The 13,303-nt window shown below is 40.1% G+C and overlaps 1 protein-coding gene across 3 annotated transcripts in view; it reads left to right on the plus strand.

The window, feature by feature from the left end:
* Window positions 1-13,303, plus strand: part of DPP6 (dipeptidyl peptidase like 6) — a 510,047-nt gene that overhangs the window by 442,931 nt on the left and 53,813 nt on the right. For all 3 annotated transcript variants that reach the window (XM_058041744.1, XM_058041730.1, XM_058041737.1), the window contains exons 9-10: window positions 8,541-8,695; window positions 10,153-10,250. In XM_058041744.1, coding sequence (XP_057897727.1) covers window positions 8,541-8,695; window positions 10,153-10,250 — 253 coding nt within the window. The remainder of the gene's footprint in view (window positions 1-8,540; window positions 8,696-10,152; window positions 10,251-13,303) is intronic.

Genomic DNA, 13,303 nt, shown 5'->3' on the forward strand with positions numbered 1-13,303 from the left:
CAGCTGACATCTCATACCTGTGTGTATCTGTTTTGTTAGTTGGTTGATTTGGGCTTTTTTTCCAACCAATGCATTTGCATGATTGAGGGAGATTTTAAACATTCATGATTTCTTAGTTATTGAAGTCTGAGCTTGGCCTCCTGTGTGTATTCTGTAGGGGCTGTAGAGGTGTACCTGAAAATGGCATCAGGCAGGTGTTCAATAAATTCAGCTTTTGAAGCCCCAAGCAAATCAAACACTCAAGAAACTCTGGCAGCTACTTGCCAATAACCTTATAAACAACATTCCTAATTCCCTGACTCGTATGGCAAGCACAGAATCCTCTAGTGTTGGAAACACAACAAATTAGAAGAATCAATGGGTCAGGGGGAAAAAAACAAACAAACAAAACTAAACCAAAACAAGGAACCCACATTAAAATAGCAGTTTTGAAAGAGAGTGAATTTAATAGCTTCAGAAATTCTCTTCTGTTTGTCAGGAGCTTGGTCCCATGCTAACATGATCTTGTCTTGCTTCTTGGGGATGGGTGTCCTACAGATTACCCTGGAGAAACATTGGTGGTTACTGCTGGTAGTTGGGAGAGTGGATGAGGAGGCCAGGTTGGAGTGGTCAGGATTTGGCCAGGTTGGCTGGAAGATTTGCCTCTGATGTGCCCACTGTGGCTTTGCTGGACACTGTTTGCTCTTCATTCCTGTGTGTTCCCTCAGGGATCCTGGCCAGGTACCAGCGAGCATCCCACAGTGACTTGTCTGCTTCCAGAGCTTTGCAGCCTGTGGTGTTGTTACCCAGAGCCACCTCTGTAGCCATGATATTTTCTGAAAAATCCTTTCCTTAGGATTTTTTCTCCTGAGAAGCTGTGAGGCCTCAGGAACAAAATGTAAACAATGGTTATCTGCTGCTGTGGAATGCAACAGGTGCATCTGTGATTGGTCTCATGTGGTTGTTTCTAATTAATGGCCAATCACTGTCAGCTGGCTTGGACTCTGTCTGAGACAGAAGCTTTTGTTATCAGTCTTTCTTTTTCTATTCTTAGCTAGCCTTCTGATGAAATCCTTTCTTCTATTCTTTTAGTATAATTTTAATGTAATATATATTATAAAATAATAAATCCAGCCTTCTGAAACATGGAGTCAGATCCTCGTCTCTTCCCTCATCCTCAGGCCCCTGTGAACACGGTCACACACCTCCCTCTCACAGCAGTGCAGGTGGACCACAGCCCATTTGTGTCTGCATTTAGTGGGGTTTGCCCGTTTGCCTCTCGGAGTGTCTGTGGTCAGGATGACCCCAAGATGTGTTAGAGAATCTCTTTTCCCAGCCTGGCAGCCAAAGAAGGAGTCAGGATTCTTCTGTTCTGGTTTTCAAGGTTGTTTATTTGCTGTTATCTATAACATTCTTTCTCTGACCCACCAAGGTCTGTCCAGCAGGTTGGGTTGAGGCACACTGACTACCTCAGAGGTGGTGTTATCGCTTTATACTAAAAACTATGTGTAAATTATTTACAATAATTTTCCAACACCTATCACCCATGTTAGACAGAGTGTTTCTACTCAAACCAATCTAAAAGTGCTAACATCACCCAGAAGATGGAAGCTAAGAAGAAGAAAGAAGAAGGACAAGGCGCGCCGAAATCCCTCCATCTTGGCTTCTGAACCCCCATTCTAAAAACTCAAAATTCTACTTTTCTATCTTATAACAAACTAACTATCATTCTACTTAAACTTTCATGTCTTGTGAATCCAAGGGCTAAAATTGAAGGTAGAGTTTTTTTTGACTCTGTGCCAAGGTCTCTGAGCCCCCTGTCAGCATCTCGAGTCCTCCAGGGCAGCCAGAGGAATTTCCTGGGTTCTGACATTTGCCAAGCCTGGGTTTGGCTTAGGCTGCACAGTAGCTCTGGGGCCCATCAGAGATGTGGAAGCAAGACATGATCCTGCTGACCACACAGAACACATGAAGAGTGGTTTTCCTCAATGTCCAACATGAACCGCCCTGCTGAATGAGCTTCTCTCCTGGCCCTCAGCATCTGGCAACAGGGAGGCAAAAGCAGTGGCCAAACCCTCTCCTGCTGTCTCAGCACGACATTTTGAGCAGAAAACAACCCATGTCCAAAGAATTAAACCAGATGTCTAAGAGGAGCTAATGACACTTGCAGGCCTCACCTTCCCTGTGCTTGAGGAGATGCAGAACTCTTTTCCCTTATCCATTCTCTCATGGATATCAAACATGCAGGAGCTGCTCACCTTCCACCATGAGATTTTAGATCAAGGATTTGGTATTTATCAAGGGCTCTCTAAAACACATCCTCAAGAATGCCATAAAAGCAAGTATTAGTTTATTCTTCCTAAGCTTGTTGCCTGTCAGTGGCAGAGGAGACTCTGTGTTCTGGGTAGGAATAAAGGGTCACAGGGATGCGCATTGCAGCTTGTTTTTTCCTGAGGATCTCTGGAAGCATTGCAGCTCATTTTTCTTAAGGGTTCCTTAAGAAAAATGCAGCTTGAGAAGGGTTGTTTTGTTTGCATACAGATTCACAGAATATTCTGAGTTGGAAGGGAGCCACAAGGATCATTGAGCTCAAACTGGCCTGCACAGGGATCAAACCCAGCCCTTGGTGTTATCAGCACCTTGCTCTGACCAGCTAAGCTAATCTCAGTGTCAGGAACTGAGGAATTGGGCTGAGCCCATGGTCTGACCTCAGCCACATAAATTTTTATGTTGTCTACAAAAGGTTGTTGAATTGTTCAGCAACCCTGCAAAATTTCAATTTTTTTCCACCTGGCTCAATTAGACAACTGTGAAAGAGGATTAATTACTCTGAAATCAATAGTGCAGCAGTGCAGCCGTGCTGACATCAGCGCAAAATAATGTCAACACAGGAAAATGTAGATTGGGTATGGTAATCTAAAACAGTTTTATACTATTTGCATACACATAACTACTTTTTTTCACTCATTTTATACCTATTACAATGATTTAATGGAAGTCAGTGTAGACCTACACTACAGCAACTGAGAGAAAAATTTGGTTGCATAGAATAAAAGGTCATTTTCCACAGTCATCCCTGAAACACATGTCAGTAAAGGAGAATATGAGCAATGAGTTTTCCCTAACTGGCTAAAAATACTTGCTTTCACACTCTACAATAGTAATCGATTTGGACACGTGGTTGGTGCTTTGAGATGATCTAGTAATTGATTTTAAAACAGATGGCAGCTGTCAAATAAGCATTTGTATTTATTTGATGTTTCTATGAGAACCCTTGGGGTTTCACTATCTCAGTACTCTTTGTTTTCTCCTTTCCTAGACCCTCTTGCTGTTCTCTGATCTCTCTTCCTCTCATGTTCTTTTGATGCATCCTACTGACAATTTCTTTTGAGCTTTCTTTCCCAACATAAACCACGGCCTTTATGTCAGGCTTTAATTTCATTTTGCCTGAAATTCCTTTTTATTAACAGTTTTAATAAAACAGCAAAATGTCTTCAGCACACCAAATACCTCATAATCTGAGCATCAGCTACAATGCATCACACAAACAGAAACATTGGTTATACTCCCCAGAATTGCTGTAATTTACCATATCAGCAATAAACACTGGCCCTGAGAGCTTTAGAACTTTAAAATGCTGATGTCTTAGATTTTTTTTTAATTTATTTTATTTTTAGTGATAGAAAAGAGTGGAAAAGGTACAGGTTAAACTGTCTGAGGATTGGCTTGGCCAAGCATCTTTGTCTTCTTGTGCAAGTCTTTGTTTTTTTAACTTACACTTAAAAATTACGATTTATTTGTGTCTTCTAACAAGAAGGCTAAGGAAAAGGTGGATTTGTTTTTTGTTTTTTTTTTTTTCCTTGCAAATTATCTTTTTTATCAGTTTTTTCTCCTGATATCATCGGAAGTAATCCCTAAGCTACCAATGGATTTTTCAGTCAGTCACTGGTGAAGGCTTCATCTTTTCCAAACAGCAAGCCAGAACTTTGCCACCTTCAGCAGAAAGGCAAAAATCACAAGTATGCCTCAGGATAGGTTGCAGAACTAGCTGGATTTTAGAAAAGCATGAAGAAACCTCCATGGCCATGGCTTTTACATGCATGTGTTTCTTAGCAAAGAGGAACTCTGCCAGTCTAGAGCTCTGTGCAAGCCTGGGAAATGGATTTGTCGTGGAAATGTCTTTAGAAATGCCCCAGTGGCAGATTATGGTTCAGAACATTAAAACCATCTCAGTGGGTTTACAGATGTGGTGCATACAACAGGGTTTTTTTGTCCAGAACCTGCTGGTTGCCCCAGAGGTGGCATAAGACAAAGGCCTGGTGCTTTTCCCTGCATTGAGTCTATCAAGGAATTCAGAGGTCTGAATGCTCTTCACTGGACTGTTCAGTGTTTGGACAGAGGTGGACGTCACAATTATAAATGTTTGAGTTCTATGGCTAAAGTTGCTATACGAGTATCACAAGGAATAGCAAAATCCACTTGTGAAGGTCCTTACAGGATTGAGGTGGATATTATCCATGGAGGAACGAGTCAGAGGATTTGCAGGGTCTCTTCCAAATTCATCTGCTGTGATTCCATGAGAAGTTTGTTACCTGAAGTGAGATAAAATTCTCCCATTTCACTCTTCTTGCAAGTGCTGCTGGAATTAAATTGCAGTTTGAAACAACCTGGGTGCCTGCTTAACTTTACACATGCTGGGCTAATTTTTGATGACAGACCTACTGGAAATGTCCACCCAACTTCTAATCCACTCTTCAGTCTTTCCAGGGATTACTCACATGCTATCATAGCCAAATGCTCCATCCAATCCCATATTAACCACACAGCCTGCTACTTGTCTGCTGAGAGCCACCACAAGGGACTTCTCCTTTTGCTCCTTGTTGGTGAGCAGGAGAGCTCCTACCAGGAAGCACATCCTTGTGAAGATATGCATTCCCTCTTTGGGCAGCCTGGTTCACTCTGGGTATTCCTCAGGTCTTGATCCCAAAGACAGACACCCACAAAATGCACAAATGCAGCAGCACTGAATTCAGTTCAGAGAGTGTGGAAACCCAGGGCACCAGGAATATTTCCCTGTCTGCTCTGGGGTGCCCTACCCCCAGGGGAGCACTGACTTTGACCCTCATTCATGGAGAAAGCTTCCCAGACTCCAGAATATACTAGGATCCACTAGGGTGTGATGTAGATTGTACAGAGTAGTGTAGGTGCATCAGTAGTGTAGGTGTATCACTTAGGTGGGAAATTTGGGTTTTGGGATTTCTAGTATGTGGTGGATGGAAGCAAGATGGAGGGCACAGGGTTATGTCCTGGGTTTCTTCTTCATGCTTCTTCTTCGTCCTTCTCCATGGGTTTGGGTGGCATTTTGTAATTGGGTGGAAAAGTCCACATTGCAGCTCTTTGGGATCAGTTATTGGGCTAAAAAGGGAAATAATCCAGGTGTCAGTTCTTAATTGGATAGTTTAGCTTTAAAAGATCCTGGAACAAGAGGTTGTTGGCCACTTTGTGGTGCTTTTCCAGTGCGCTGAGCCTTGTGTGGACAGCGTGAAAAAACCCTAGATAAGATAACAATAAAGCTGAAGACCTAAAAAATCCAGTGTGTCTCTTTCCTGACACAAAACCATTCCAGGAGGGTCTCCCCCGACAGGAGAGCCCCCTGGGAGGGCCCAGGCAGAGTCCCAGAAGTCAGGGAATCAGCAACAGGTACCCTGACAAGGGAAGATCCCTCTCATCACACCTCTGGTATTTCCTGCAGTGGCTTTTCTCCTCCAAATGATATTGAAGTCTCTAAGAGGGATATACACCCAGTTGTCACCAAATATACTCTGACCTAGGACTTCAAATTCTCTTCCTGAGGGTCTGGTAATTTTGAAGACTCTTTGTTTCACACAGCTTCAAAATGATCATTCAATTGGGCCATACTCGACTAGGAAAAAGGATTAAAATACCCATCCTGTAACATTCCCTGGGCACAAACACATCACTGTCTAATACATTTCCCCACTGAAGAGTCACTACTCAAGAGCAGGGTCATCCAGCTGTTTCAGAGTGATTGATTACTAAATGTGCTGAGATGGAATAACTTGGCTCAAACCCTGTGCTTGAAGCCAGCCAGCAGGTCTGAGCAGCCCTTGTTCAGCTAAGGCAGCCACACACTTTAATCTCATTATTTTTCAAGTTTGGATGTCCTGTAGGGGCTGGCAGGCAAAAATGTGGAGAAAGAAAGAGCAGAAAGCCAGCAGGATGTGACTTTTGTGAATCTCAGCAGCTCACTCACAGCATCCTGGCACCATGGGACACTCAGCAAGCTCTGGGGAAGAGGGCAAAAATTTTGGTCAATTATCACTTCATGCTCTTGGTCAGGAGGTCATGATCCAAATTTGTTAGGGGGCTATAGTGTAAAGGAGAATCTGTTTTTTCACACACAAGGCAGGATCGGAACTAACTTTAGAAAACCTCAACAGTTTTGAATGGAGCTGATTTTCAGAGCATGTGCTAAATGCAAACACAATGAATAAACTCTCTACAAGAGTCAATTGTCGGCAAATCATTTTTTCTTTCAGCTGAAAGAATTTTCTAGTACTAATCCATTCTGCAGTCCACGAGAATGTTCTCTGGTTTGCTAAAACTAACTGATCTCTCCAATAACAGCAAGGTCCTGGCTTTGTTTCAAGGCAAAGGTTCACTCAATTAAATCTCATTAACAGAGGACCACAAAACCTGCACTAAAACCTTCCTGGGTATGTGACCTTCAGCAGAACTGCTTCATTAAGTCTGAGATCCTGGAGAAAATGTTTGCTGAATAAAGTCATCCCTAATTAATGTTAAAATGTCAATGATTCATGTGCCATCCATCTTTACTCCTTTTCCTTTATGCTCTTCATTATCTCTTTAATGGGCAACCAATATAAAAGTCAAAAGCAGAATCTTTTAAATGTACATAGAACAGGTGGGACAATGCAGCAAAGTAAATTTGCCAGATGTGCTTTGCCATGAAACATTTGTAACTTCCTAAATATCTTTCAAAAACCCCACTTCCATGCTGCATTAAGAATTGATTAATTAATTTGTTATTTCTGAAAACCATATGTATCCAGGATGAATTTCCCTTGCACCCTTTTGTGATGTTACCTTGAGTTTTATTCCAAGCCATATGCAAGTCTTGATTAACAAAGTGTTTATTTACCCTGTGATGGATATAATTGTCTTTTCTCCAAGGATTGCTAATCCAATTTTTTTTTTTTTAATTAAACAGTGTCTGGTGAGTTTTTACTCTTTAGACCAGAGGGATGTCCTGGTTGGACTGGGGGGTCATCAGAGGGTGCTGTACAAACCTGGTGGGTCTGATCTCAGAAAATGCTCATCCCTTTTTCAATAACCAGTGATGGCAGCAGATATTGGAGCTGCTTGGACCTGTGCATCCGGACTTCATGGTGAAGGCTTAGAAACACTCTGTAGCCTCTCTAATTTTTATTCTCACATTAAAGTAATGGGACCCATCTTCCTGCCCATCAATCTGTACACCATATGCGAGCCCTTCTGGTGGTTTAAATAGGAATGACTCACATGATATTCAGCCTCTTAATGAAAACGTATTACATTATTGTCTTTCACAAAATGGGAGGTTTAAAAAGCCAAGTTAATGTCTTCCAAATGTCAGTAACTGGAGACACTTTGGACCAAGAGGGAATTTTATAGCTTTTCTGCAGATCTGTAAGATGAACTCATCTTTACAATGAAGGACATTCAATTACATGAAAAGTATTAGAAATTAGCAGCTATTTGAATTTGAATTTGAATTTAATAAGAACTAGGTTCTGCCAGTATTAAAAATAATTTCACATTATGGCAATATTGTTTTCTCCTTACATACTTGAACTCTGACATGTTTGCATTGTCATTTTTCTGAGCACATTTTCATTGGTAATTATATTACTGAAATCTCAAAAATCCCAAATTTCAGTGGTATAAAGGATCAGTCTCTAATCCTGGCTCCTTATGGCAAATTGCCTTGCAAAAGTGATTTAAAAATGAAATAGGGATAAAAGTCAAGATGGTATCAAAGGCACAGACTCTATGGCCTGGTATCTTGAAGTTCTAGCCTTTCATAATTTACAGAAAAATTCTATATTTATTTATTCCCTACTGGCAACTTAGGAATATTTAAATTGTTGCTGAAGCCCTTGTATAAACACTGTTTAAATTGATTGATATGTGTCTGGTCTGATGTTGTGAACTCTAATGATGTGCAGGACACATGGCAGGAGCAGCAGTGCCTTTTATGCTGTCATGAGTGTGTGTACTAATATGAATAATTTGATGTTTCTTCAGCAAAGGTAATTAAGCCTAATAACCTATAAATACAGAGTAATTGTTATCAATTGTGCTCATTTGTGTATATGGCATAATTTGATGAGTATTTTTGATTGATATTCCTGTGGCATCCTCCCTGTGCTGTGATTAGACTGGGATTTTCATATCTGCACTCTTTCATTTAATGCTAACTAGTAATTTACCTCTAATAGCCTTTTCTTTTCTGTTCTCTCTCTCTTGTTTTTAATTAGAGGAGATCTTGAAGACTCACATTGCTCACTGGTGGTCTCCTGATGGCACCAGGTTGGCATATGCAACAATTAATGCCTCCAGAGTCCCCACCATGGAGATCCCAATATATACAGGCATCCTTTACCCTACTGTTAAAACATACCATTATCCAAAGGTAAGGGAAAATAAAAATATAATTCCTGCTGCTCTATCAGAAATAAATAATTGTTTATTTCCAGTAGGCTCAGACAGGAGACTAATAATGCATGCTCATAAGCAATGAAAATAAACAGATCAGCTGTTCCTCAGCAAATGTGCACTTAGCACATTCTTTAGCTGCATTTGTAAAATTGCACTTTTCTGGTTCTATGACAATTAGTAACTCTGTGTACAATGAAAATAAAATTTAAAAATCCTTGCTTTTTACACACACAAGAGCAATTGTCCTTCCATGCTGGAATGGGTGGAAGTTGGATGTAATCTGTGGATTTGTCTCCAGGATGGAGTTGCTGGTGTCTGAGGGCTTGGAATTTCTTTATTTCTGTGTTTGGATATGTTTCTATATTTAGACATGTTTTTATATTTAGATGCATTTTCATATTTAGATTTTTTTATTGATAGATGATAGAGAGATAGAGAGAGAGATAGAGAGATAGATAATAGATAGATAACAGATAGAGATAGATATAGATTATTAATATATAGATAACAGACAGGGATAGATTTAGATAATAGATAGATAGATAGATAGATAGATAGATAGATAGATAGATAGATAGATAGATAGATAGATATAGATGATTAATAGATAATAGATAGAGATAGATAGATAGATAATGATAGATAATAGACAGATAATGATAGATAGATGATAGATAGATAGATAGATAGATAGATAGATAGATAGATAGATAGATAGATAGACAGATAGACACATACATCCATATATCCTATATTTACATAGATTCCTTTTTGTATAGAAGGACAATGTGGTCTTCCTCAGACTATCCAGGACAGCCTAATGTCAGAGGAGACATTGCTTTTAGAGGTTTGCTGTGCCTGAAAGACAGAAAAAGTCTGCTGGTATTGCTGAAATTTCCTGCTCTAAAGCAGCACAGGGGGGTCTGCTGCACTCATTCCTTCTGGGTTTCTTCCTTTAAGCACTGGTTGCCTAAGACCTCACATGCTGGTTCAAATTGGAGCATAATTTAACAGGAGAGATACCCACAAATATGCAGGTTTTGTGGAAATCAATGGTTCAGCAGGAGATGCCCTGCCCTTTCCTACAGTACAAAATGAATCAGTATTTCACTGTATCAGCCATCATCCCATTAGACAATCTTTTGTCAAAAGGTGCAGGAAATAGCAAAATTTCTAGTTGCCATGAAAAGTAGGGTTTTTTTACTAAGGTTAGAAGTGTCCTGAGTAAAATTGCCCCTTTTTTTGTGCCTGCCAGCCTCTCCACACCTCTGTGCCACATCCCTGGATTTGCAGCCTCCCTGTGAAAGACCACAGCAGTCCAATCCATCTCCTGTTCAATGGGAATGCTTTTCATAATCCATGGGGATGCAATAAATCAAAACCATTCTGTGTTGTATATCGCATGGTAATTTATTCTTTTCTAAACTCCAGGCTGGAATGGAAAATCCAACCATTTCTTTGCACGTGATTGGTCTGAATGGACCCACTCATGACCTGGAAATGACTCCCCCAGATGATCAGAGAATGAGGTAGGTGCTTTCTCACCCTTCAATGCTGGCCCCAGTTCCTTTGGGGAATTTTCAAGATAATTTTTCAGTTTTTAACACTGGACCTTTCTCTGCTGCTATCAGAAAGTTTCATTTTGTGTAAATCTGCTTTTTTTTTTTTTTTCATGTACTCATTTTTTACATGTATTTTATAGAATGCTGTATTATAACAGACTTACACTGAATAACTTTGAATTAATCCAAACATATTTATGCAAAAGAAGATGTATGACCTGTGGCCAAACCAAATGGGTACTTGCCTTTCAAAAATACAACTTCACACCTGTCTACAGCAAGTGGGAATTCAGGATCGCAGTATCCCCATCACAGTAACAGAATGGTGGCTCCTGAACAATATAATTTCTCTTTGGTAGCATTCTCTGTGAACAGAGAGACTCAGAAAGGTTTTAATTACAGCAATAATTTCTGACTGCAGGATCCAAGTGTTGTTCATAAATTTGTTCTATATGGTTATGGGTGGCCATAATTTATTTAGTTGCAATCAATATTGCAAAATGATGCAAAATACATCATAATTAATTAGTGCCTGTATATTTCATCAAAACCATGGCAATTGCCATCTCTAGGGATGACAGAAGTAGTGCCGCCAGAGCAATAGGGGTGTATTTTCATTATGCATATGTTTTCTGAAATGAGAAGATCAATGTGATAAAATGTTATTAAAACATGCAAGAGGGATGTACTGTACATTCAGTTACAGAAGGGAGTCTCAAGAAAGCAGGGGAAGCTGGTGATAAGGATCTTCCAGCAGACACATCCTATCTGAAGCATTTCAGTGTGCTCAGTGCAGGTGATGTATGGACAGAGTGGGATTTCGTGTTCTTTTTATCTGGAGCAAAGTGATTTAGTACAATTAATAAAGCTGAGAATAAAGTGGAGATATGCCACGGCCTTTTTTTCTTTCAAAATTGAAAGAAGCCAGAAACTTTCCACAGAAATTGGATATTTTTCAGTTAAAACCAAAAAATAAAATAAAATAAAATAAAATAAAATAAAATAAAATAAATAAAATAAAATAAAATAAAATAAAATAAAATAAAATAAAATAAAATAAACAAAGAGGAAAGTAAACAAGAAAAAACGAAGCAAAGCTGATGACAGGAAAACATATTTGTGGGTGAAATGTACAATATTGATCATTTGTCTTTTTTAAATATCTTTCATTCTGAACATTTTTGTCAAGTTTTCTCCAATGCTAAGCTCTTCTGTGAAAAAAAGACAGTGAAGAGAAGGGGTGGAAATTGAAGAGTGAAAAGTAGTACTATAACATTCAATGCCTGACAGGCATTTTTTATTTTGGTGAAAACCACTGGACCTCAAGAGTTTCATCTGAAGATGGTCAGAATTGGATCATCACCCAGCTTATTTCTCGTATTTGCCTCTCAGGTGGCAAATTGAGGGATGATATTATCTCTCTCAAGTGCAGAAATCATCACTGGCCCTTGCATGGGCCAGAAACAAATAAATAATGGAAAAACTCAGACAACTCCAGTCTGGATATGAGGCAGTGTCTGTGCCCAGGCACCGTGGGCTGGGCTGCTGCCTGTCCCTTGGCCTGTCATGAATCCCTGTCTGCTCTTTGTGCTGTTTGTGGCTTTGTCACCATGGCCATGCTGCAGATATTCACACTGTAGGGTCACACCTCCTGTTTGGGATTCCTGCCTCCAGGAAGCAGCCATGGAGAGCTGGGGCATGGACGAGGCTGCTGCACAATAACCTCAGTCTCAGATGATTCAAATCAAACCAAAAATGTCTATACCAGGACGTGCAAATCCATTGCAAAACCCAGGATGGCTTCACCCTTCCTGGCAGGGCTCAAGCAGGGTGTCCCTTCCCTTTTGCTCTGCTGTGGATGTCTGTAAATGCAGTGCTCAAGGACCTGCTGGCATTTTGTTCTATGGAAGAAACAAGTGCTCCCTTAAATCAGCTCCACATAAATCGTGGGACAGGTCAGGCAGAGAGGGCTTGGCAATTGCACTGATTTCCCATTTCTCTCCACTGGTGCTCAACCAGTGCAGCTGCAGGAGCAGCAGATGTTGAACATTAGCTGAGATGAATCACACTTTCTCATCTCATTTTCCTCTGCAAAATGAGAACCATAAAACTTGGGTGTCCTATAGAAGAGATGCGAAGGGAAGTAAATGAAATTTAAGACTCCCCACTACTCAAAAAACTAGAATAATGACTATCCAGGTATCTGCAGTTACCTGTGGGCTGGGTTATCCATGGTCTTGATGACTGGAAGAGTCATCAAGGGAATTGATGGGTTATCCATGATCTTGATGACTGGAAGAGGGTTCAGAGGGGAATTGAGACTCCATGCCCTTCTCTGGGGTGGTAGGGAAGACCATGATTCACCCAAAATAAAAATTAAAAGTTCCTGAGAAAGAACTGTGGCTCCTGTGTTCAAACAGTGAGAGGGATGTAAAAATTGAATATATGTCCTTGAAACTTTAAATTGGATTTATAGAAGAAATGCTCCAAGCCACAATAAGTACTAAAATCACAATCCTTTTCTGGGGAGACTGAATCTGCTCAGTTCATTTTGGAGAGAAAGAAGAGACAGCTATACAGTTTAATTTTGCTGTGTTGTTTTTTTTTTTTTTCCTCTTAGGGCCTACACTGTTGCTGATGAAGAGTAAAATTACAATTTTATTTCAGGCTCTAAATTTTCAGACTGCTGTTGTCTCACCTGGGCATATTCTTCCCTCTAGTTCAGTAGATGCAAGCATTGAGGCCTTTTGTTCATTTTCCCTGCAGCCAATTTCAGGCACTAAATATTACTGAAAAGTACAAAATCAATTTCCAGCTTGTTATTTTTCTAGACAAACAGACCTTTGTGCTTTTGCCCTTTCTCTTCAGTATATGCAGGAGCTCTTGCCAGAACACAAAGGGCTCTCCTGTGACACAGAGCATTATTTCCAACGAGAGCAACAATTTCTTATACATATTTTATAGCAAACAAATGAACTAATAAATTTTTTATAGACTGCGTGCTGTAAAAAGTCTTATTA

The sequence above is a fragment of the Melospiza georgiana genome, chromosome 1 (assembly GCF_028018845.1).
Source record: "Melospiza georgiana isolate bMelGeo1 chromosome 1, bMelGeo1.pri, whole genome shotgun sequence".
Classification (NCBI taxonomy): Eukaryota; Metazoa; Chordata; class Aves; order Passeriformes; family Passerellidae; genus Melospiza; species Melospiza georgiana.